We start from the raw sequence: 25610 nt of genomic DNA, 5'->3' as shown, positions 1-25610 counted from the left end.
CCACGGCATGGCGCTCCGGAACATCCCTATATATGTAGACCTCGATCGGCTTTTTTTTCACATAGATCAATACCGTCCCTAAAAGGCATGATCAGCATTGCTCTTCATTCTTGAGCTGCTCCTCCTATTCAAGCTACACACAGTCATCTCATCTACATCAGAAACTTCAACAATATGGCCCAGACCCCAGAGAACAAGGCAGCATGGCTATCCGCTTCCAAAGCCACGCCGCTTGAAATTGGCCCCGCGCCATACACGGCACCCGGACCTGGCCAGATTGTGGTGAAGAACGGTGCATTGGGCATCAATTCAGTCGACTGGGCTAAGCAATTGCTCGGCGAAGGCTTGTTGGGCCACATCAGTTATCCATTCATTCTCGGCGAGGACGTGGCCGGTACCGTTGTCGAGGTGGGCGAGGGCGTAGAGCGCTTCCACGTCGGCGACCGTGTTGTGGCTGCCGCTGCTGCCATATCCGTGAACACCTCCATCGAGGGCGGTTTCCAACTATACACAGTCATCCGCGAGTGGCTGGCCGCTCCGCTGCCAGACAGCCTTAGCTTTGAGCAGGCCAGCGTAATCCCGCTAGCCATCTTTACAGCCTCTCATGGTCTGTTTGACGCCGGATACCTGGGCCTTGACTTGCCCACCGTTCCCGCATCTTCCAGCAGTGAAAAGCGTGCTGTCATTATCACTGGTGGCTCATCCGCTGTTGGTGGTACTGCCGTCCAGCTGGCTGTGTCCGCCGGCTACGAGGTTATATCGACGGCATCGCCTAAGAACTTCGACTACGTCAAAAATCTGGGTGCCACCCACGTCTTCGATTACAAGAGTGAAACCGTGATCGATGACATCAGCGCTGTGGTCAAGGGACTCCACCTTAAGGGCGGGTATTCCATTGGCGATGGCTCCATCGAGCTGCTTGCTGCCGTACTGGCCAAGCACGAGGGCCCCTCTACCAAAAAGGTCATTGCTCTCGCTGGCGGCCAGCCCACTGGCGGCAGCATTGACCCGAGTGTCGAGGTCAAGTTCATCTTGCTCGGCCCGGACGCGGCTAGCCCCGAGTCTGTTGTGAGTAAAATCTTCAAGAACTACCTGCCGGATGCACTTGCGAAGGAACAGTTCATTCTAGCACCCGAGGCGACTGTCGTGGGTAAGGGATTGGAAAAGATTCAAGAGGCTTTCGGAATCCACATGCAGGGTGTCTCAGCAAAGAAGATTGTGGTCTCACTATGAGTAGATATTCATATATGATTGGCGTCTGCTCAGTCTAGCGATTATTTAGCTATCTACTACACATTTTACCTTTTAATCTACACCATGTCAGGACTCAGGACCCAGTGATCGGTAGTGCCCCACAATCCCCAGCGCAAAACGTTCAAGAGATAGGTCCGTAACGCCACAAGCCTAAAGTAGCAACACTAGAGGGTGTGACCGATGTTCATGTCATGTTCGAAATACTTTGTACCTAGCTCCCAGGTCAGACAACGATGCACAGCCAAGCGGTTAAGACTACTAGCTCATTTAGCTGCAGTTGCTTTCTATAGGTGCGCAAAAGATATATAATTCTCTGATTAGGGAAGTTACTATTCTCTATAAGAGGCCACAACGATACGGGCTACGCCCATTTCTCGCTAGACACTAAATACAACAATAAAACACCCCTTTGACCACCATTCTGCCGTTGAACTCTACCAAGATACTCTGAAGATTCAGCCATACTCACATGCTCGGGGTCAACCTCAACAATCGAACGCAACCAAAAAAAAAATAGAAATACCAGATCACCTCCCAATTAGCCAATGCCTAGCGTTCCGCAAAGCCCATTCAGGGGGTTCAACCAGGAACTTGTAATCAGTGTATCCGGACCCTTCTACTTATTATCAAGACTATATTGTCTATGATTTCAATCAGCATATAATTGTATCATCTAAAATTAAAGAAAATTCGACCAGTGGAAGTTGAGAAAGATTGATATATTTTCGGAGATCAGATGTGGATTTTGGATCTATGCTGGATCACTCTTTCTTAGTGAACCTCTATACTTGATTATATTTCTTGATAGCGCGTTTTCGCGCGTTCTTACACGTGATTGATATACTTAACTATATATTCACAATATTTGAATTATAATAATAAAATATTATGGGATAAAGGTCAGAAACGTGGTCTATACATAGAGTATCTAAAAAAGGCACGTTTTCGATATTATTTGCATTGTTTGGTGCGTTTTGGGCTTTATTGGGGGCCCACAGCCCACAGGTGGGCCTAAGGACTGGGCCCAAAGCCCAGGAGTGAGTGGGGGCGGGTTGGGCTTGGGCTTTGTGGGCTTTGCGGAGGCCCACCAATGCCCCACTGTGACCTGATCACATAATTAATGGCACCTTTATCCGTTCCTATATCTATTCCTTTATCTGTCTTCCATTCTAGATTGTGGTCAATTTTTCGAATTCCACATCCTCCTTGGTGTTCGTCGCGGACGGGACGCGACTTTCCTGAATGTTCTGCAGTCCCTTCACTTTCCTGATATCAACCCATCCCAAGCCCCAACCAAAGGCAAAAGTGGCGAGGCTGACTCCAATGCCGAGATACATAACATGGTTGATTGCCGTGGTGTAGCACTTGAGTGCGGCCGTAAGCTTATTGCCCGAAACAAGGCTTCGGATTGAACTCAGTCCGGTGCTGAGGAGGACGTCCGGGTTGACGCCAATCTCGGCGATGTTCTTCTGGAGCTCTTTGCGCAAGCCGTTGGTGAAGATGGAATTGGCAGCAATGAGGAAGACGGCACCGCCCATATTCTGACAAAAGATGATGATGGCCATGGCAATAGGAATCTGAGGAGGGGGGACAAGATTCTGGATAGCTATATAGGGCTTCAGGGGAAAGTCAAGTTAGCAAAATCCGATGAGAAATGGATCTAATGTTCGAAAGTAAGCTCACTGCCGAAGTCATAGCACCACTACCGACACCATAGAGGACTTGGTACCCAAGCCATTTTGAGGAGGAAGTTGTTGGCTTAATCATAGACATGAGTCCATAGCCAATAGCGGCCATTGAGCTTCCTGCCAGATTCCAGGGAAGGTAATAGCCTAGGATCTCGACTATCAAACGGTCTGTTTAGTGATGCCCTACGGATTTTGAAGACTGGGTGAAAGAGAGAGGGTGATAACGAACTCATCATTCCCGACAGCATAGTGAAAAGGACCAATCCCAAGGTCGCTGGCAGCATGTGCACACCGCTCATAATCGGACTGTTATGAAGCACAGTTTGGAAGTAAATCGCGAGGTAGTACTCGGCCACCAAAATCGCGCCGAGAAGGAAGAACAAGTTGCCCGCAGCAGACCACACAATGCGTTTTCTAAGCATCGCGAACGGTACCATGGCGCCGTCTCCCTGGCGGTATTCCCAGATCAGGAAGAGGATGAAGGTAACACCGGCGCCAACCAGAAGGCCGATGACAACAGAGCTACCCCATGGGTGCACTGTACCGCCATATTGCAGTGCAAGCAAGAACATGACAGCAGCGGGACTGATCAGCATAAAACCCGGGAGATCCAGAGACTTGACAGCTGTGCCGAGGACTTGTCTCGGGGGCAGCTTGGCGACCGGCTCGGGAATCTTGAAAAGGAACAGTAGAATGGCCAGAGCGCCGCCAATGGGAAGGTTGATGTAGAAGCCTGCAAGGAAAAGAAAAGAATTAGCAAGATGATGGCGGTCAGGAGGCTCAGTGAACAGAAACGCCAAAGCCACTTACACCAACGCCAAGTAACATTTTGGGTGAATGCACCACCAAGGATGGGACCCAGGGCAATACCGAGCTGGCCAATACCCATGTTCATGCCCAGGAACTGGGCTTGCTTCCTGCGCGGCAGGATTACCGAGATGATAGTCATGGTGCCGTTACCGATACCCGACGATCCAGCACCAGCAATGGCTCTGCCAACAATGAACATGGGAGACGAGACGGCAGCTCCACAGATGACAGAACCGAGTTCGAAAATAAAGAAGAAAGTGAGGAAGGTCCACTGTTTTGAATGTTAGCCTTTTCACTTTTGTCTCTCTTTTTCTATTTCATTTTCTTCTCTTTTGCAAAAACCACAGAGCGACCCTACCTTGGTATTGAAGTGGCTGTAGATCTTGCCAGTGAGCGGTTGCAGGGCAGAGCTTCCGAGCTGGTACGCGCCTCCATACCAGCCGACGTCGACCAGAGAGTTGAACCGCGCTGTGATGGCGGGAGTTGCGGTAGAAACAACGCACATGTCAAGGAAGACGAGAAAGTAGGCGATTGTAACAGGTGCTAGGATAGACCATAAGGCCAAACCAGTAGGAAACTTGCTCTCATCCTCTGTAGTGTCATCCTTGGAGCTGGCGCTGCCGGAGCTATGTTTCTCAACATCACCAGCCTCTGGTGATACCCTACTCGTGTCAACTAACCCCTCGGAGTTGGCCATAGCCATTGTTGCAATCCTGGTCGTGGTTTTGACAGAAGCTAATTCTTGATCTCTCCGTGCCGATGACAAGAGCCGTTTCAGTAGTTGTTGGAAGAAAACGCGATCAAGTTAGCTTGCAGCCATTGAGATATATATAGCAACATTGCAAGAGGACATGTTAAAAAGGGAAAGCAAAAGCTTAGGACAAGGACCGGAATCTTCATGTGAGAGTGAAGTCCTTTAGGGTTAATTGCTACAGGTCGGGACCGGACTCTGGAAATCCGGTCATTGTTCATGCCCCTGTAGGCTGACGGACTTAAAGAGCTATACCCGGACTCTACTAAGCTGGAACTATTTATATCAATAATAGAAGGGATTGAAAGGGGTCGGGACTATAAACATAGTCACATGGCTCACCGTGGCTTCAGACATCGGGTTTCTTACAGGCCATAGGAGCTCAAAACGATAGTTGCCCGTTCATTTCTTGAAACTCCTTCTCGAATCATCAAATATGAGGGGTGAATAGCTTCTAGACATTATTCCACACACAATTGTCAACTCATAGTGTGATACATGCACATAGATCTTGAAGGCACATATATGGCAGTATGCTGAGGCCATAGGTTCGCCCAGTGAAGATGATAGGGTTGGATCACGAAGTGTAGTTACGTGATCAAGTAAATCTGAGTCGAGCAGTAGAAGATTGCATATGCCTCATCCACAATAGTGCGATCGCCATACAAGGATACCGTAATTCATTGTTTGTGGGTAATAACTGTTCGTGACGACTACCTCTATTTGCAGTACAAGGATCCCAAGCTTCTACAAAGTAGATAGCATCTGATCGTCATAGTCAACAAAAAACTGATCTAACCATAACGTGGGACCTGCCTGTTGGGTATATGCCAACGCATCTGTATATGCTTCCGTGATTGGAGCTGTAGCTTCGGTGACATCCGGTATAATCCCGGCTCTAGTTCCTGCCTCCTTTGCTCTATGTGCCTCTTCCCGTTGGGGAAGTGGCACTGAATCGTGATATGCCGACTGGAACATGCGTAGACCGCGGGCTAGTTGTGTGAAAACACCGTCGACTGACCCGAGCTGCTCACCAGCCTCAGCAGCAGCAAGCTCTAGCTTATCCGCCGTGTAGGATAACAGGACGGGGAGATCAACGAGCCTGCTCACAGTGGCTGGGTCCCAGCCAGGTTCTTGGAGCGTGCTCAGTCGGTGCAAGGTGGCCAAACACCGCGCCAGCTGAGCCCACTGGATAAAAGAGACACCAAGGAGTCCAGATGGCGAGAGGGTCAGGAAGGTTGTCACGCACGACTTAATTGTCAGTGCTGACTGCCAGAAGCAAGATATGCGCGTGGGTCCATATCTCGGCGGTGACGAGGGAATGGAGTCTTGGAGGTGGACGGACTCTATAATACACATCTCTGTGTAATACGTCTGAGCGAGGAGGCCTATTTATTTGTCAGCGACCACTAGCTCATGTATTCCGAATAAAACCCTGAGCCGAGCTGGACACCTACCAAAGTGCTGCTGGCATGCTGGAGGGACAGACGCCCTGAGTTCCTGTACCTGGCCCATCAGTGTCTTGATGTAGAAGAGAGCTTGACGTGAAAGAGCCTCTGGTGGGGGGTGGTCAGGAAGCTGGGCTCGCTCCCAGACCTGGGCAGCCTTCATAGCGAGCAACTGCATGCGGACCTGAAGAGCCAGGGCAGCATCAGATGAGCATTTTGTTCCGACGCTGTTGCCGCTAGAGAAAATGGCAGCAAAACCTTCGTCCATTTGAGGTGTCCACCGTGGCGCATCGGCCTGAGAGAAGTAGGCTGAGAGCGCTGACCCCAACACAAAGCAACCTAGAATGGCTCGCTGGCGCTCAAGGTAGAGGTGGGTATCAGATGCCCCAGCACTTGCTGTCGTTGTCGTTGTCGTTGTCGCCGTAGTCGCTATCGGGACGCCATACACATCGTCATAGCCGCCGTTTGGTTCAAGGTGCCTTATTGTGTGCGAAACATCTGGTATAACTTGGTCATGAGAGCGCAATTCTCCAACCAATGATGTGGCCACCCCCATGAGTCGTGATAGACTGCGACGGCTGCGCAAGTGCTCCCAACCCCATGCAATGTAGACAAGAAGACCTAGCAGCAGATCGACTGTTTCATGCTGTGGTCGCTGCTGGTTCTGCTGCGATTGTCGAAGGAATGCCGTTTCGCAAAGCACACGCTTCAGCTCGAGGGAGCTTGCTTTGTTACCCTCGACCGATGCCGAGGTCACGCAAATAATGGCGCGGAACAGGAACGGTCGGTCTAGCTGCAGCTGCTCGGCCGTGAGGTGGGCAGGGAAATGAAAAAAGGGGAAGTGGTGCAGCATACGTGAGCAGAAGATATCAATAGAAACCGATGCAGGGGGTGGAGATAAAGAGGGCCTAGGCACAGAGGGCGATTCAAATGCGCCCGACCCGGTCAAGGACGAGGAGGTGGTAACAGAGATACCGTTGGCGCTGAACTCATTCGCATTGTTCATCGCCCACCAAGAAGTAGAGTCACCGACAGCGTCGGTATCGGTATCGTTTTCTTCATTGATAAAGGCGGGGGCGGGGCCCTTCACTGTGGCACTTCCCTCGATTCCTTCTGCGACCACGTCTGGATATGGAACGATGGGGGGAGATTGCTGGTGCGACCATATGTTGACTCTGTCTCCACGGGTGTTGTCCACAGAAAGTAGCGAGACTAGCTGGTCGAGGGTGCCCTCAAGTTTTGCGATACGGGCGTCCGATGAATTTTGCTTTTTATCGCTGCGACGGCGTATGGCATCAGCGGGATGGCACGGGCGCTTAAGACGGTAGCACCTGCATAAGGTATCCGTTCGTGTCAACTATTGTGCGCAGGCTAGGGGGTTGCAAGGCACAACCGCCAAAGCACAGCTCAGACTGACCTTTCACATCCATTGCCGTCCGAACGTAGAACGCACTTGCATTTTGTTTTGAAGCAGCTTAAACACGCTTGTCCATACGGCGCTGATCGACCAGCCATTCTCGGTCATTCACCCGGAGGTGGGAGCTATACGATGTATTCGTGTTTACAAGAGAAGGTAGATGAAAGAGGGATATCCAATCTCACCGATTACTTTGCACAGAGAGTAATCAGATTAGCCCGCTTTTATTCTCCGGGATTGCCCAAGCGGCCCGCCCCTGAGTCCATTGTAGATCAATCAAGTCTTAATCTTTTCAAAGTAAACCCGAATTCTGCCAAGCAATCATAAGCTTGCCAAGTGCACCTGTCTTGAGGCAAATCTATCATAGCCTCCAAAATGTATCGTTTGTATGACCTGTATAAAAGGAACTTACGATATGGATTTTCGCAACCCTCGAACTTGCTATAAGACACTAAGTGAATTATACGTAGGAATATCTTGCACTTTGGATGTATTTATTACTCCTGAAATGTGATCAATTGAAACATACTTCCTTTGGCCATGTCGAGGAATGAGCAAGAATATGGTACCTAAGTATCTTTTGTATGGTGAGGCCATACAAAATAAACCTCTCGCGGATAAATTTAGTTACTCGCCAAGCTACTCCGTACTCCGTAATGGATACACAACGTTACGAAAGTTACCGGGGAAATCCTGTAGCGCTTACAAGCATCTCACCGCATGATAATTGACCTTCCTTTTTTGCTCTCTGGGAGGTTTGTCGATATCAATGTCCCAAGGGCTTGGTATGCTTTGCCATAGGGAATAACTCGAGGAGTGGGACACCCTTTCCCCTCCTTTTCTTCCCAATCGACTATACAGTCTTTACTTGACGAAGACCTGGTAACAAACAAATATCGCTACTGTCGGTAAGGACGGGTGTTTTACATTCCGGTTGTACGGTAAGGTGTGATGGATCATGCCCTTCTGTAGCGTGCGTCATTATGAGGGGTCTTGCATTCTAGTCTTTCGCCAACAGCATAGTGGATGAATCATTGGAAGGCACACCATAGGCTGGGATTTGGGCAAAGGAATGTAAGTACTGGTCTGATACCACCTGTCTAACGGCATTCGACATGGACCCAAAGGCCGGGGGTTGCGATCTAACAGGCGGAAAAGACATCAATTAGGGCTCAGAAAGTCCGAACGCCCGGGAGTGCAGCATACACCTGGGCAGCAGTACCCACTTACAAAGCCAAAATGTCTACGGACTGTACTCCGTACAGAATCCAGAACCACAGACCAAAAGATAGAATGGTGACTTGCGGGTTTCTGCTATAGGTGAACCTTTTCCGGCTCACATACCACTATAAAGCTCTTCATCGTGTCTGTCGCAGTGGAAGACCACCCTATGCAAGGTGACACCGCCGAGACCGACTCGCAGCTCTACCGTGATATTATCTACCAGTTTCACTCCTCAATGCTTACACGTAGTTGCTGTTTGGGCTCAAGCTGTGATGCCATCGTCGCATCCCCCAAGACGGCTTTGACAAGCTCACGGCAGAGATATCTTGGTCAGGTGTTAGGATCCGTCGGTCTTCAGGCGCTGCCGTGGCCGGCAGGCGTCCCCGAGGGGCGAATCCCTGTCCGACACCGTGACGATCTCATCACACCCATGACCAAACTCGTCTCGGCCGCCGTGCCAATCCAGTGCTGTGCGGATCAGTCCTGACTAGCGCACCGCAGAACCCACAAATGGGCCCGGATCCTAAGCCCAAAGCCCAAAGCCCAGAGTCCAAGCCTAGTGGGCTATGGGCGTTGCCACTAAAGCTTCGTGAGGGCCCAAGGACCCCATCGTGGTCCAGCTAATTGAACAAGTATCCTGTAATCGCTGTATCCATTCAGTTTTTGGAATCAAAATTGCTATATAATTGTATATTTCAATTCTGAATAAAATCCAATAAGTGGGGATCAAGATGTCGCGGAAATGTTCATGTAAGTATGAATATAATCCAGATCTATACTTTGTACAGGAGGAGCACAATCTCTTTTCTGGTGGACCACTATAACTTGAAGATTCTGAAAAGCGCGTTTTCTCGCGTTTTCCAAAGGGATTTATACATCAAAGTATTAGTTTACTACATAATGATCGAACAAGAGAGTATCACCCTTAGATAAAGACGAGAAACGGGGTCTATACATTGCGTAGTTAAAAAAGTCGCGTTTCTGAAAATATTTGTATTCCAACCTTGGAAGTTTGGTGCTTTTCGGGCCCCAATGGGCACCTATCACGGCCTAGTGGGCTTTCCCCCGGGGCCATGCGGCCCCGAAGGTCGGGCCAAAAGCCCAGCCTATTTGCGGAGTGGTTGAGCTGGGTTATGGCTTTTGTGGGATTTGCAGAGCGCTATAACACCCTGGCCGGCACTATCACAGCCTAGTGGTCTCAATTTCCCCGATCCAAATCTTAATTAGCCTTGCTTACTTAATTACTTGTAGGCATACTCCACTTGGGGGCTGTATCGATCCTCCGCCCCCTGGCCTGACATCGGAGTTTCTTGCGGAGGAAAGTAAGTCAGAGCCTCAGTATGTACTTGTATAAAAGGTGCTCGCGGCACCGGTACTGCCAGTCTCGATCAAATCCATCCATTGTTTCAACATGTTGAGTGCCTTTCTTTTCGTCGCTGGGGCCCTGGCTGCCCGTGCCCACCCTCATCAATTCGACCCGTCGGCATATGCTGCAGAGGATGTCATCGAGCGGGACTTTGCCATTATCGGCGGAGGAGCAGCAGGCACCTATGCAGCAGTCAGTCTCGCCGATCAGAACAAGACCTTCACCGTGGTTGAAGTGACGGACCGACTCGGTGGAAACACCCGGACTTTCCGCGACGAGGCCACAGGGGTCAGCATCGACATTGGCGTGCAGCTCCATCAAGACATCCCCATCGTCCGTGACTTTTTCAAGAGGTTGAACTCGCCTCTAGCGCCTTTCCAGCCTTCGGATTTCGGAAACCCCAAGTACTACGACTTTGACAAAAAAGTGGCCCTTCCGAACCACACCCGGCCGAATATCGAGGGCGACTATGTGGCCGTGCTCAACAAGTATCCTTTCCTCGACGATCTCAATAACCTACCGAAAAATGTGCCCAAAGACCTGCTTCTGACCTGGCCGGAGTTTGCCAAGAAGCAGAAGCTCTCCCCTGCATCGGCTGAAGCAGGTCTGCTATGGCCAGCGACCCCTGGCAATCCCCTGGACACCACCGCGCTGGCCATCTTTAACGACGGCAACCACGTTGAATTGGCGGAGTACAGCGGAGCAGCGGTTCGCAGTGCCACTCACTACAACTCCCAGATTTACGACAACGCCCTGGCCGAGTTGAAGGAGCATGTCTTGCTGAAATCCTCCATCATTGCAGCACAGCGTGGATCCTCCTGCAAGGACGGAGTGCGACTCGTGGTCAACACTCCCTCTGGCAAGAAGCTCATCAAGGCCAAGCAGCTCATCATTGCTATGCCACCAGTCTTGGACAATACCAAGTACTTTGGTCTCGACCAAAAGGAATATTCCATCCTGAGCAAGCTCTCTGGCAAGCACTACTACGCGGGCGTGATGAACAATACCGGGCTCGAGGCGGGAGTTGCTTACACCAACGTCGGCGAAAACACACCGTACCACGTCGCTGGTCTTCCTGGAGTGGTAGAGATTGCTGGTGCAGCTACTCCTGGGTACTTTTTCTATTGGTACAACTCGGTCGACCCTCAGACACAAGAAGAGATTGAGGAGGTCACTCGAAACACCATCAAGTGGCTGCAGAGCGAGAGCGGTATCGAGCCCGTGGAGCCAACGTTCCAAGACTTTGCGGATTACTCGCCCTTCCATTTGAGTCCCCCGACTCGCGACATTGCAAATGGCTGGTATGGCAAGATGAAGGGCCTCCAGGGCCACAGGAACACTTGGTATATCAGCTCGCTATTTGTTGCTGGCTCGACTCAGATCTGGACCAACACTCACAACATCCTTCCGGACATCATTCACGCTGCCCAGTCGTGATGTACCGATACTGTTACCTGTTGAGATTGTGCATGGGTTTCCAGCATTTGCCTTGAGATATATTCTAATTAAGAAGTGTATATACCACTATTACAATGAACTTATTACTATCATTATTGTCATTCCGCAGGCCTTTTACGAACTTAGGTAGTATGCAGCCCCTAGCTAAAGTGTCCTCCCCCATGATGGGTTCATCCCTACGCGACAAAATTATCAAAGTGGGAGCCCACCGATCTAATAAGCAGGCGGTGCTGCCCGTCCCATCTTGTGCACCGAAGCAGGAACTGCTGGACTGACTCGCGCTCAACACCACACCCGCACCGATCTCCACCACTCTGGCTAATTCGATGAAGATATCCCTTCTGTCTTACGTGTCTAGTGCGGAGCTGCGCTAAGATCGACACTTTTCTCCTTTCTAGGTATTTATGTAGTATTTTGTACGAAGCCTCGGCGGGGCTGATTTTAATTGACGTGTAAATTGGCTAGTGATGGACTGTTGAGAATAGTCGTTTCAGTGTTATGTATTCACCCGTGCCTATTGTGATGCTGATGCCCGTAGACGTCCCTTGGTTTCTTCCGCTGGAGGTTTTAAAAGAGCCTTAGCGCCTATTTCCATTAATTGATTGATTGCTTCGGTAACTCCAGTGATGACAGGTTGGCTGCCCTGGAAGTGTGCGCTTCGGGAGATGAGCCCACTGTCTATCGTGTATGGTAATCGACAGACACAATTGTTTTTTGCTTTCTTGTGATAGGCAAATCAACTGAGTTGGCGTTGAGGGGCAGGAAGAGGGTCAAGGAAAGCGGTGATCCTTGTGGCAGACCTGCGCGCTAGGAAAGTAGCTCAGCAGGAGAGATGTTTGGAGGATTTCGACAAGCCTGTGTCTTACGGGGAGCCAAGTTCGCCGTCAAACAACCGTTGACAGTTCGTCTGGTCCGGGAGCTTCCTATGGCGCCGTGCTCATTAGAGCTGCTTCGAATTTATGTGTGGTTATTTCTTCCATCGGGAGGGTATTGGGTTGTGGCAGGACCCTTGGTGGCTTATTCTGAATATCGAGCAGCGGGAGAAAAGCCCCTTGAGTAGTGCATAAGCCCTCCCGTAGCCATCGCCAATCATCCCCTTCCTCAAGTGTAGAGCAAGGATCGTTCCAATGGCGTGATCTTCAGGCCCAAGGTCCTCAAATAATTAGAATGGGAACTGCAACCGGCATTTGATTGGAGATACGGAGGGCTGAGGGGCTTGTACCACCGAGGCGCTTGCATCTAGGGACGCAAAGCCACGCTTTTCTTCTTGGGACTACCGCCGACGATTCGCCGCAACTATCCCCGCGGGCCGCGGATTTGACTGATAAAACTTGGAATACACAATTTCGGTTGCTAATATGTAGGCACCAGTAAGATCGTGTGGCTCCCGCACGGGCCACAACATAAGCATCAGCTAGGGTCAGAGGCGTGTGCGAGATTTTCGCTTTTGGCCTATATTGGACTGTGCTCTCGGGATATAAATTGATTGGACGTCAGAAACAGGAGAAACCGATGGTGTAAACTACTCCGTACATTGTAGACACGTGGAGTTCATGGCTAGGTAAAATTAAAGCGATGTAACCTCAGGTGGCCTGATCGAAGTGGCCTGATTGAAGGGAGATATCCGCATTCTAGAATAGGTCAACCGCAGGACGCAGGTCGACGGAGCTCTGTGTTCACAGGCTGGGGCCGGGAATTTTCCGAGGTCACGTGTCTATGTCTTATCTTATCTGCAATCCACTCACCTTTTGTAATTTACGGTATTTCCAAAACCTTCCCCATGAGTCAGTCGCACCTGCACAACCCAGGTCTGGGTGGACATATCCAACCTGGAGCCGGATTCAAGTCTCCGAGTCCGGTTGGGTTCTTGTGATCGCCTAGGGGGTGGCAGGGTATAAGACATGCGAAATTCCCCGTATCGAATTCTAGTTCTATCTTATTGGAATATGTGTACTTTTCTATAAGGCTACATGCTGAAGAACATCATTACTGCCAAATCGGGGTGTAATAAACTCCTTCATTGATTATCTCATTGAGTAACTTGCACATGCCTCACCACTCTGGCTCGGGACAGGCCGTATACGGGGCCTGGAATCTCCCGCCCCCAAGTCTGCCACACTAGGAATCCTTCGGCCACACAGGCGATCATGTCACACATCAGCAGAGCCCACTGGTGGATAGCAAAGTCCAAGGCGTCAACGACATCAATGCTTGCAAGCCTATACACAGACTTTGTTGGAGTTGGCGACACGAGGAATGGACCAATGGCAAAAATGCCTCAATTACAACTTCGGCCAGTGTGAAGGGGCCAAAGGAAGGTAAGCGTACGAGAGGAGATTAGACCAAAGGGGCCAAACTCGAGTAAGTCAAAAGAGGCGAGAAAATGGGACTAAAAGCAGGAATCGACCGTGAAACAGAAGCATCTTACCGTTGGCTAAGGCGAGGCTCGGAAGCTAAGCCAGGTCAAGCTCCACCGGCCAAGCGTCCTGAAAAAGGTCGTATTCAGCGTTACACGGCGCCCTTGAAGCGGTTCTACAGTCGGCTGTGCGGTATTCGCAGCACAGCTGGGCATGGTGATAGGCTGACGTGAGATACAGTCAGCGATCGGTCCCACCCTGTCTAGGCCGCTCAGTAGACCGGGCGGGACCGCCAAGAAGGCGGACCGGACCGTGTCCAGTCTTTGGCCCCCGGTCCCGCTAGCCCTAGCTTGAGTATCTCACCCGAACCAGTGAAGCGATTATCGTATCCGCTTACTTGACTTTCTGGGAATTAGTCTGAGTCTTGTTCTCAATAGAATGACGGTATTTTAAAAAGATTTCGGAGTCTACTCCGTATTTCTGTCTCCATGTAAGGTACGGGGTAACTTTGGTATTAATTCAAATGTTTTTTTTTATTAATTATATACTCAATAAAAATAGAAAAGGTTATTCATATATTGTTGATGTCAAGCAATAGGAAGCGATAAGACTCAATAAATTATCAATCCAGATTCCCCCTCCCTGAAAGAGGAAGACCGATTGTATACTCCACAGACCCTTTCAAGCAACCATGGCGGGCCAACAGCGACAACAGCCGGGAATCGCAGTAGGCCTCATCGCCCATGCGGAGAGTTGGATAGTATGATACTGACCCTTTGAACGCAGTGCGAAGAGTGTCGACGACGAAGAATCCGCTGCGATAGGATAAGACCTCAATGCACAGCGTGTGCTACATCCGGGGTGGAATGCATAGTGCGAGACAGCTGTCCGCCTCGAGGGCCCAGAAAAGGATATCTCAAGACGCTACAGAAAAAAATAGAGGAGCTCGAGGGCCAGTTAGAAAGACAGGGGACATCTCCAGCACCAACCTACCAGACCGCGGACAACGACAGCGGCACAGACAACAACGAAAACCATGCCACAACACCCGAAGCGACAGATATACTGCAATGGCCGGCAGGACCGGTAGAATTTCCATTCCCCACGGTAGAGCCCTGGGGATGTTTCGATAATCCGTATACGAGCTCGTACTTTGAGTTGCCGCCAATGGACGGTGTGCCAGAGTTGGTCCAAATTCCAATGGAACCCGGTCTCGTGATCTCTCCCATGATGCATAATGATTTGTATGTACCTAGATATTATCCTCGTTGGACGACAGTGCTAATATGGCGAAGAGACCAGCTGTATTTCGACCGGGCGTATGCGTTTGCGCCAATCATCCATACTCACCGCTACCGATCATGGTCGAAACAACCAAACAAGTGCAAAAAGAGGACATGCCTACAGTACGCAATGTGGACGTTGGCCTCATCACTCTCCAGTCAGTTTCAGGTTCAATGTCACAAGTTTTACGCGGAAACGAGGCAGCTTCTGCACGAACTCGAAGCAGAGGAGCCCTGCCACCAAATCTCCCTAGAACAAACCCAGGCGTGGGCCTTGTTTGCAATCTACGAGTTAACTTGCCAGGACTTCCACCGAGGCATGATGTCCGCCGGCAGAGCTTTTCGCTTGATTCAAATGATGAGACTATACGAGCTCGACATGCCTCGAACCCCTCACACCATGCAGCTAGACCAGTATCAAAGGCCACTCACTCCGAGCCAGGATGACTGGATCGATATTGAAACAAAACGAAGGACCTTTTGGTTTGCATATTTAATTGACCGCTTCACAAGTATGGTGGATGGGCTACACATGTTCTTTGACGAACGGCTGGTCAGTCTTGAGTGCTCTGTGAAAAAAAAACAAACACATATTTACTCAATCTAGATACGAGTACGGCTGCCGACTCCTGAAGCAAACTTTGCAAGCAATCGCCCAAAAGAGATGGGTTTCCTCGCGGACGTGGTCCCGGATGTCAGCGTCGAGTGGCCACATAACAGCTTATCGCCGTTTGCAGAGTGTATCATCGGTGCCACAATGTGCGGGCGAGTCCTCCAGCATAAGCAGAACGCCCCGATCAGACCGTCCGAAGAGTTTTGCAGCCGACATCGAACTCTGAATGTACTACTGGCGCAACGGATTAGGATGCTGCGAATCTACGCATCACTGGAGTACCCGGATCCCATTATCGCCTTTGTTGCCCTGGCGGCACAGATTGATGTGCTTATGCTCTACGACCTCATTGAATCCAAGCCATTAGGGACCGGCGTGGAAGGAACGCAGCTTGCTCGAGCCCTCCATGCAGAGCACCAACAACAAGCCCTGGATGCCGTGACCGATATCTCTCTACTAGTGGCTGTACTTGGCCAACACTTCCAGGTAAGCCTAACCGGCTGTGATAAAAGTGTAAGCTGATTGCTAATAATAGCAGATGCACCCTTTAACCCCAATCCTGCTCCTCCTGGGCGCCCGATTTTCACAATCCCCCCCCGAGCTGAATGACGCCTATATCAAGCTTATGCCCAACATCTTGGCAATGCTGGAAGCCTCTACGGGCCTCAATAAGCTTGCACAGAACTACCTTCAGCTCTTAAAACCCCCGGGCGATGTTGCAATCTACTCAGTGCGATAAGAAAGGAGTGAGATCATTAGATGCCGAATCGACAATAATGAAGCTTTTCAGTATGTAGCCATTATATAGAAATATACGCGTTGTATGGCAATTAGATAAAATTGTGTATCTCTCTGATACAGGACATTTTGCAATTCCTTTACCTTATCACCTCATAGAAAGCCTAGATACAGATTTGCCAACAAAACTCCTAGTAAGCGACTTATTCCGAGATCTATGTGACCCTTGAGCACGTATTTGCCAGTACGTATCTTGTAGAGTCTGCCACAGTGGCTAGGATTGCCACTTGTATGCAAGCATGGTGATACGTCTTGAAGATAAGGCATCAATTAGGATTCCGCTTGGTTTGCTACTTGATACCTATCTAGATTTCGGATATATAGGCGACCAATCAAAGCCGTTTGAAATCTCTTGTTATTCAGGTACCTGGGTAGCAGGGGTGATGCATAGGCGTTTGCTGTCATTGGCTGACAATTGTATCGGACTGCCCGCGTGGCAAGACACCAGCAGGCGTGCATTAGTGTCGGATCTAAATCTACTGAATATTTTCCGGTCTTCAGATCCTCGGATGAACGGCCGAACGCCGAGAGCACGGGCTAGGAACAGCATTTTCCGCATTGAGACATGGAGCCCAAAATGGCCCGCCCGAGTACTCGGGACACGCTAGTTCAGGTCATACGAGAGACTATTCAGACCCCACGTCAGCGTCAAGAGGAATGAGGCTAGTTTTGCACCCTTGTCCTTTTCTGCAAGTCAACGACATGGGCACGGAAATATGCCCCGTCAGGACCGGACCATCAAATCGGTCCGGAGTACTCCGTATTCGGAATACGAACGGCTGGTAAAGGTATAGCTGTAAGAAAAATAGGCTTCTATTGGTGCGAGAGGCCTGATGGTCTCTACCTATATATATTATATACACACAAGAATAGCAACAAAGACACAATCGGCAACTGTTAATTGTTCACAATCTAATTTAGAGGGTAGGTATCTCGACTAAGCCTGGAAATATTTGCTCTTCTCCGCCACCAAGCCAGCCAACGCATCAAGACTGGCCGTCTGAATGATATTGAAGATGGAAATATCCGCCGACGCCTGCAATGCAAGCATATTTCTTAACTCCACCGCAATTAGCGAGTCGACTCCAAAGTGGGCCGGTGGCTTGCTCAGGTCGATCTCCGCTATCGGGGTCATGAAGATGTCCGCAAGCTTCTCCGCAATAGCCGCTCCGATGAGCCGTGCTCCGTCCTGCAGGTCATTGGCCTCTGCCAACTGCGTGGCAAGCGAGGCACTAGTATTTTCACCGTCCTGTCGGGCCGACGCCTTGACGTGGGGTCGCAGCGTTGCATAGCGCGCATCACGGCCGAGCTGGGAACGACCGTTGGGATCCCAGTGCGGACCCGGAGAGGAGGTGAGGCCGACGATGATTTGAGACCGGCCCAGCGGATGTAGGACCGCAGCGTTGAGGGCACGGAGAACAATGTCCTCGTCAAGCATGGCAAATTCACCTTCCTTGCGTAGACGCTCGGCGACTCTGGTGTCTGTCGAAACGTAGCCAATGTCGGAAATAGGACCCAGGTCAATGGCCACACCGGGCAGGCCCTGAGATTGGCGCCAGCGAGCCATGGCGTCTTCGTAGGAGCCACCGGCGGCGTAGTTGCTTTGGGATGCAATGCCCACCACGCCCGAGATAGACGATAGCATAACGAAGAAGTCGAGAGAGTCTGGTCGCGAGAACTCGGTGTGTAGGTTCCAGGTGCCGTATAGCTTAGGACTGAGGCCACTGCGCCAGTCGTCGAATGTCATCTGCTCGAAGATAGCGTCGCGCAGTAACATGGCACCCTGGATGACGCCGCGTACTGGAGGGAAGCCGTCGTCTTCACAGGCTCTGAGAGCCACGGTCAGTGAGCTAGAGAGCGAGACGTCGCAGCTGACGGGCTTGACTCGACAGCCCATTTGACGCAGTTCGTTAATGAACAGTGTCCCGTCACTGTTTTTATTCCGCTCGAGATCGAGATTGCCAGCACTGCGAGAAAGTAGGATCAGGTGCTGCGCACCGTGAGCCACCAGCCAGTGCGCAACTGAACGCCCAATACCGCCAACACCTCCCACGATGAGGTAAGATGCATCGGATCGTAGTTGAGTTCGAGCTGTTACACCCTTTGGTCGAGGGACGACGTAGACCTGTTCGTCCGATCCAGCTGAGAGGACAACTTTACCCATCTGGTCGCCTGTTTGAACAAAGCGGAAAGCTGCCTGGATTTCTTGCATGGGGTAAACTGTAACAGGGTGAACCGGCTTCACCACCTGCTGTTCGACGAGGCTGGCGAGCTCACCAAGTGCACGGTGCACATCTGCTCCTCGGCGCTGCAAAAGGGTAGGGATGTCCATTGATATAAATGAGATACCGCGAGAGAAAGACTCGAGTGCCATCAGGCTGTTGCTCTCAATGTCTACCTTGCCAATTTGCATCAAATAACCGAGAGGTGCAACTGTCTTGAGACTTTCCTGAAGTAGCGGGCCAGAAAGTGAGCTGAGCACGAGGTCCACACCGCGTCCCTTGGTAGCAGCAAGAACCGCTGGGGCAAAGGATGCGTCGCGGCTGGTGAAGATACGCTCAGAAGAAATGCCATATTCGCGCTCGAGGAGCTCTCGCTTCTCAGGGGAGCCGACTGTAGCGTAGATCTCTGTGACACCCAAGTGCTTGGCCAGCATGATTGCGGCCTGTCCAATTGCTCCGGCTGCAGCATGGATGAGAACTGACTGCCCAGCTGTCAGACTTGCGCTCTTAACGAGAGCAAAGTAGGCAACTGTAAAGGCCAGGGGAAGCGATGCAGCGTTGACAAAGTCCATGTCCTTTGGCATCTGGATGACCCCATGCCATGGAACGCGGACATTGCTGGCAAAAGATGTGCCTGACGAAAGGGCTAAGACACGGTCACCGACCCTGTAGCCTTTGGCCTGAGCCTCGGAACCAAGTCGCGCAACGATACCCGCGCATTCAAAGCCCATGGATTGATCCTTGAGCTGGCCCATGGCGGCCATGACATCGCGGGAGCAAGCCCCGTGAGCTCGAGGGGTGATCTCCACAAGTTCTGGTGATAGATCTCCATGGGTTTGATCATTGTCAACGAAAGCGAGCGTGTCCATGTGTCCTGGGATGCCGACTTGCAACTGGAGTTGTCGGTCCTGGAAGAGGCGCTCTAAGGGAATGCTGCTCTCGTCCTGGTCACTCCAGCTTGGCACAAGCGGGCCAGTCACCATGTTGTTGTATTTTTCATCCTTGTAGTAGCGGGGAACATGCAGGACACCATTTCGCTCGGCGTACTCGAACTCGGCTGGACCAGTTTGAGTGCTGCCATGCCCAAAGCCCTCCTCGAGGACCTGGACGATGGCCGAGACGGCGAGATCTGCGCCCGAGGACAATCCGGCTGCAGTTGCCTCTGCATGAGCAGGGTCAAGGTCCACGGAGATCAAGCGGCGGCTGATGTATTCGTTGCGCAGTACACGCAAGAAGCCCTGGTGCAAGGCCCGTTCGGGAGCCTCGATTTCAACAGTTCCACCAGTCGTGACCCAAAGCAAGCCACTACATTGCGTGACCATTGCGCGGAGATTTTCCATCCGCCCTGCATCGAGGTCCGCCAGAATGGGCCGGTCAATCTCGCCAATAAACACACAGATCTTATTCTTGTATGTATCGCGGCTGCTCTTTTCCAACACGAGGTGCGCTGTGGCGGTACCGGTCAAGGCCTGAATGCGCTGGCATAACTGATCGACAATGGCGGTTGATGGAGGTGTTCTGATGCTGGAAACGACCGCAAAGCTGTCTTTAACCTTGCTCAAGTCGGGTTTCTGGTCCGCGGCAGGCACAGTGGACATGATTACGCTGTTGCTGCGGATATCGCCCTCCGAGTCATGAATTTCAAGGTCAATGCCACTAAAGCCCGCATCTCGAAGCACGGTGTCCCAGGACGAGGCTGGTTTATTGTCCTGCAACCAGCCCGGAAGTAAACCAAAGACGAAATCCGTATCAACCTGATTCTTAGTCGTCTCCGCAAAGAGCAGCGTGCCCCCTGGCTTCAGCAGAGTGCGTGCATTTGCCAGTGCACTTGCCGGGTCCTCGACATTGTGTAGAGCATGCAAGGATACAACAAAGTCGTAGCTCTCTGGGGTAAACTTCTGCTTCGATGGACTTTGCTCAATATCAAGTTGGTCAAACTCGAGCAAGTCGGCCCACTCGGCAAGTTCAGCACGCGCGTCCTCCAGTAATTCTGGAGATTGCTCAGTGATGTGCCAGCTGACCAACAAGTTCGTGTCAAGGGACTCCAGTATGCGGCGTGTGGCGAGAGTACCAGTACCGCTCCCAATTTGGAGGACGCTGGCACCTGGGCTCGTGTGTGCAATTGTTTGTAGCAGAGCAGAGAGCTGCTTGATGGATGATGACTGACGCATTGAGTTTGCGTTGTATTCATCAATTAAGGTACTGACTTCTTCCACGCTGCGTTCACCGCGGAGGATAGATGCGAGGAGGGGCCCAAGACCGCCAATCACCTTCTCATCAACGCTCTCCATAGACGGCTGAGACTTTCCAGACTCCTCGGTAGTTTGATTGACCAACCCACGTAGGAATTCATAGTATTTAGCCAAATGTGGCTGTTCCTGCAGTCCGGCCACATCGCCCGGAGTCAGTTCTCGCAGGGCACCAGAGGCATAAGCAATGCACAAGCGCTGGAGATCCTTGACAACATCTAGCTCTTGATCGGAGTTTTTCGGCACCAGGTTCTGTTTGATTTGTTTGAAAGCCAGCGGGTTCCGAATCGAAAGGGCAGGTTCCCACACAAGCTTGCTGCACACCTCCTCCATCGAGGTGCTGGCTGAGCTGCCCCTTCCCAGCGACGCCAGCTCAACGCCCTGCATCTTGAGCACTACGTCGTCTGTTTTGCCATCAAATACTGTGATATCGGCCCTCCCGCGTTGGGGGTCGTCATGAAGTAGGGATGTGTCGCACTGCAGCTTGTGGCCGATCTCGTGGCTGATGTTGCTGGATATCCACATCGATGCGATAGAGCGCGGAAGCTTGGGCTCTTGCTGTAGGGCCCCGACGCTGGGGAGGGCGGAATAAAAGGCCACAACGACAGCATCGAGTGTGATTGGGTGCAAAAGGCTGTTCTTCGCTGCCACCTCTGGGTCTGTATCAGACGAAGCTTCGTGGCGGATTGTGATATCGCATATGGATCGTGGTTCTCGGCCATCCTGGATAATTTGGTTGGTGTTTTGGAAGAGGGGACCGTGATAGACGCTGCGTGCCCTGAGATTGGCAAACAAGTCTTGAGGGTTTGGCTGGCGGGTATAAGTCGACAATGGACGACGGCGTTCAGTCTCTGAGACGGCTGACTCCTCTATACCAACCATGCCCGTAGCGTGCAATGTCCACCGGTTCTCCAATGTGACCGAGGACACCTCAAAGCGCCACCAGCCTTGAGCCCCAATCTCCCGCTCAGGGACAGACTGGAGCGTGGTTCGAATCTCCACGCCATCCGCGTTGTCTGGAATAACCAGGGCAAACAAGAAGTTGACGTCACGCAGGCGGACTCCTGAGATTTTCTTGTCATTACCAGTCAATTGTCTAGCGGCCTCGATTGCAAGGCAAATATAGCCGGCGCCTGGGTACACAATACTGCCTTGAACCATATGATCGCGCAGCCACGGGGTTTCGGTGACGCGCAATACCCTGCGCCATACGGACGCGCTAGGGTCATTGCCAGCGACCGGCATGCCGAGTAGCTCGTGAGGAGGCTGGCTGCGCTCGCGAATAGCACGGTTGACTCTGGACTCTTGCCAATGGCGCATCGTGTGGTTCCAGGGATACGATGGAAGGTCCGTCAAAACCTGGGGGCCCTCGCCGTCATATGCAGGCACGGGGAAGTTGATCTGGTCCATGGCGAGGGATTGTCCTTCGCGGAACAGGTTAATCGCGGCAGAGCGCATACTGTCGCCTGCATGCTCGTCGCGTACGAGACAGCCCCAGTATGGAAGCTCAATGCCTTCAAACTCGGGAAGTGACAAGATCTCGCGGATCGGGCCTCCTAGGGCTGTATGAGGGCCGACCTCGAGAAGGACATCCACGCTTCTCCCCGTCGGGTCATCAGGATCCCCGAGGACCAGCTCAGTCAAGGAGTCAACAAACTCCACCGGCTGCACCAGACTACCGACCCAGTGGTCGGGGCTAGCAATCTCCTTGATGTCGGTGATACGCCCGCCAGTGACTGCGGATGAGAAAATTGCCTTGAGCTCCTGCTTGTCGCCTTTGACTACACTCCGGGCCATCTCAATTCGAAGACGCTCCCGGTAGGCATCGGCAAATGGATCCATATGGTGTGAATGGTATGCCTGTTGGACCTTGAGGCGACGAGCAAACACGTCGTCCTGCTTGCAGAATTCGGTAATCTCGTCAACTGCGTCTTCATCACCAGAGATAGTGACACTCTGAGGACTGTTGACGCATGCAACCACAGCTCTGCCCTTGGTCAGCCTGTCAAGGTAGGGCTTCACTGCGTCAACACCCAGCCCGACTGCCGCCATAGCACCTTTGGCAGATCCAGGTGCGCGCTGTGTCTCGTCTGCTACAAGGACAGCGCGGAAGTAGGCCGTGGCTATGGCCTGACGATGTGTGAGGGCTCCCGTAGCAAAAGCCGCTGAAATCTCACCCGATGAGTGGCTGGCGACTCCTGATGGTGTGATGCCCCAAGATTCAAGCAGACGTACCAAGGCAATCTGTAGCGCGACACAAATGGGAATGCTGATCTTTGTGTCGTGGACCTTGGATGTCTTCTTGTCACGCTGTAGCTCCTCGAGCAGTGACCAGTCAGCCCCGAGAGCGTTTAGGTACGTCTCAGCCTCCTCAATGGACTGGCGGAAGACAGGGTACAAGCTCAGTAGTTCACGACCCATGGCATACCACTGCGCGCCCTGGCCGGTGAAGATCATGCCGATGCGTGGGCTCTCGGAATTCCGACGAGTTGGCTTGAAACGAGGCGATTCAAGGGCTTGGATCACCGAGTCGAGAGTCCCGTTATCAAGACGGACCTGGTGCGCTGCAACCCACTGGAAGATGGTCCGACGCTCGCCCAAGGTGTAGCTTAAATTCTGCAGCAACTGCTCAGAGGCCTTGTGATCAAGCGACTTGTGCTTTTCCAGATAATTCTTGAGGTCGGAAACCAGTTGCTGACAGCCGCGTTCGTCGCGCGCACTAAGGATAAGCACTTTGGCATCTGAGACATCTTCCGAGGCGTTCCCATTGCTTTTCAATCCGTGACCATTGACAAGTTCAAAATCCAGACCTGAAGTCAAGGTCCAGGGGTCGGCATTCTCCAAAATGACATGAGCATTGGCTCCGCCGTAGCCAAAGTTGTTGACTGACATACGACGCGGGCCATCGATCAGACTGTCAGGCCACTGTTCTGTCGCCCTTACCACCTTAAGCCGCCAATCTTCCAGCTTAAGCTTGGGGTTAGGCGTTTCAAAGTTGACAGTAGGTGGAATCAACCCCTTTTCAAGGCACAAGACACCTTTGATTATGGCAGCAAGACCGGACACGGCCTCGGTGTGGCCTACGTTAGTCTTCACCGAGCCAATGCGCAGATAGTGGTCCTTGTCCTCCCGGCCTTGGCCTTGGCTGAAGATAGTGGCTATGGCTTGCGCTTCAATCGGATCACCAGTTGGTGTACCTGTGCCATGAGCCTCGAAGTATTGGGTGCCACGAGGGTCAAGGCCAGCACGGCTGTAGCATTCCCGCATAAGATCCACCTGCGCTGCACCAGATGGCGTTGTGATGGTGTCCGTCTTGCCATCCTGGTTCAATGCTGTCTCACGGATTACTGCACGAATGGGGTCATTGGCAGCAAGTGCATCTGACAGTCGCTTGATGATGATAGTAGCCACGCCCTCTCCACGGCCGTACCCATTGGCACGGGAATCAAATGAGTATGACCTGCCATCAGGTGACAGCATTCCTAGCGACCCAATGGCTTTGAAGGTGTCCGGATTCAGCATTACGTTGGCGCCAGTCACCATGGACATGTTGGCCTCACGGTTGCGCAAGGTCTGGACCGCTTGGTGGATAGCCACCAATGTCGTCGAACATCCAGTCTCTAGGGTCATGCTGGCGCCTCGGAAATCGAAAAAGTGTGAGATACGGTTGGATGACATAGGGCTCCATGTGCCAACTACGTTGAATCGTGGCAGTCTATCTTCGTCTCGAATAATTCCCTCCTGGTAGTCGTGGGCGAAGACGCCAGCAAAGACGGACGTCTGAGACCCCATTACTTGGGACATGGACAGGCCGGCTGTGGATTAGTTAGTTGATATCATCATTCATGACGCGAAAGCACGGAGAACAGACCATTTTCAAGGGCCTCATAAGCAGATTCGAGCTGGAGTCGGAATTGAGGGTCGACCACCTGAGCCATCTCCGCCGAGTAGTTGAAGAAGGCTGCGTCAAAAGCTGCTACATCCTCGTCCAGGAAGTGACCCCCTTTGACATGTGTCTGGGCTTATCAGTAAAAGATTCTAGGTAGGTCATGCAGAGAAGAGCATTACCGTGCTGGTTCTTTCGTGGTTTGCGTGATAGACTCCTTTGAGGTTATACCGGTCCTCTGGAATCTCACTCCAGCCATCCCTGCCTGATGCCATAAGGTCCCAGAACTTGTCAGGACTGCTGGCACCGCCGGAAAACTTGCAGCTCATGCCGATGATGGCAATCGGCTCACTGGCCCACTCGCCGTCGGTATCCATTTCGATCTAGAAGTAGAGTGGAGGGTCGTTGGGTCTGGAATATTATTAAATTTACAAAGAGGATAGGTAGGTAGCAGCTCGCAGCAATATATGGCAAAGTATTCCGGAAGTAAAGGTATCCTGTCAAGATGGACATGTCTATGTATCTCTATATATACGCTTTTACCAGTCCGTATGAATAAATTGATTCACCGAAGCTTATCACCATCATCAACTACATTCTTGCAGTGAGAATTGTGCGGGTAATCCCTAATCCTTAGCCCTAGCCACAGGGGCCTGTTTGGGGGCTGTTTCGGGGCTCAAAATAGTTACAGGCCATGAACGCTACATTCTTTGTCCGGCGCGCGACAAACTTCAAGCGACATCTCACGTCGGGCTGAGACACGGAAATAAGATATTAATTATGATT

General features: G+C 51.6%; 7 protein-coding genes across 7 annotated transcripts; 4 read left to right on the top strand and 3 right to left on the bottom strand.

The window, feature by feature from the left end:
* Positions 1 to 174: 174 nt before the first annotated feature.
* N7500_008068 (zinc-binding alcohol dehydrogenase family protein) lies at positions 175 to 1233 on the top strand (the record flags this gene model as incomplete). The annotated part of the gene is made up of 1 exon (XM_056679212.1): positions 175 to 1233. One exon carries the CDS (start codon positions 175 to 177, stop codon positions 1231 to 1233), a length of 1059 nt encoding a protein of 352 aa, XP_056529584.1.
* A 1190-nt stretch (positions 1234 to 2423) lies between these two features.
* On the bottom strand, positions 2424 to 4455 carry N7500_008067 (MDR family MFS transporter; the record flags this gene model as incomplete). The annotated part of the gene is made up of 5 exons (XM_056679211.1): positions 2424 to 2870; positions 2938 to 3098; positions 3172 to 3675; positions 3753 to 4023; positions 4111 to 4455. The coding sequence occupies 5 exons, from the start codon at positions 4453 to 4455 to the stop codon at positions 2424 to 2426; spliced, it is 1728 nt and encodes a 575-aa protein (XP_056529583.1).
* Positions 4456 to 5250: 795 nt separating this feature from the next.
* Positions 5251 to 7466, bottom strand: N7500_008066 (uncharacterized protein; the record flags this gene model as incomplete). The annotated part of the gene is made up of 3 exons (XM_056679210.1): positions 5251 to 5891; positions 5961 to 7282; positions 7369 to 7466. The coding sequence occupies 3 exons, from the start codon at positions 7464 to 7466 to the stop codon at positions 5251 to 5253; spliced, it is 2061 nt and encodes a 686-aa protein (XP_056529582.1).
* A 2537-nt stretch (positions 7467 to 10003) lies between these two features.
* Positions 10004 to 11395, top strand: N7500_008065 (uncharacterized protein; the record flags this gene model as incomplete). Its single annotated transcript, XM_056679209.1, has 1 exon — positions 10004 to 11395. One exon carries the CDS (start codon positions 10004 to 10006, stop codon positions 11393 to 11395), a length of 1392 nt encoding a protein of 463 aa, XP_056529581.1.
* A 2277-nt stretch (positions 11396 to 13672) lies between these two features.
* On the top strand, positions 13673 to 14006 carry N7500_008064 (uncharacterized protein; the record flags this gene model as incomplete). The annotated part of the gene is made up of 2 exons (XM_056679208.1): positions 13673 to 13734; positions 13790 to 14006. The coding sequence occupies 2 exons, from the start codon at positions 13673 to 13675 to the stop codon at positions 14004 to 14006; spliced, it is 279 nt and encodes a 92-aa protein (XP_056529580.1).
* A 458-nt stretch (positions 14007 to 14464) lies between these two features.
* On the top strand, positions 14465 to 16408 carry N7500_008063 (uncharacterized protein; the record flags this gene model as incomplete). The annotated part of the gene is given in 5 exon segments (XM_056679207.1): positions 14465 to 14533; positions 14560 to 15017; positions 15030 to 15609; positions 15664 to 16155; positions 16205 to 16408. The coding sequence occupies 5 exon segments, from the start codon at positions 14465 to 14467 to the stop codon at positions 16406 to 16408; spliced, it is 1803 nt and encodes a 600-aa protein (XP_056529579.1).
* Positions 16409 to 17404: 996 nt separating this feature from the next.
* On the bottom strand, positions 17405 to 25201 carry N7500_008062 (type I iterative polyketide synthase; the record flags this gene model as incomplete). Its single annotated transcript, XM_056679206.1, has 3 exons — positions 17405 to 24753; positions 24810 to 24954; positions 25007 to 25201. 3 exons carry the CDS (start codon positions 25199 to 25201, stop codon positions 17405 to 17407), a joined length of 7689 nt encoding a protein of 2562 aa, XP_056529578.1.
* Positions 25202 to 25610: the final 409 nt, after the last annotated feature.

This window comes from Penicillium coprophilum (genome assembly GCF_028826855.1).
Source record: "Penicillium coprophilum strain IBT 35676 chromosome Unknown utg000005l_segment0_segment0, whole genome shotgun sequence".
NCBI lineage: Eukaryota > Fungi > Ascomycota > Eurotiomycetes > Eurotiales > Aspergillaceae > Penicillium > Penicillium coprophilum.
This window is presented reverse-complemented; position numbering and strand designations above follow the sequence as displayed.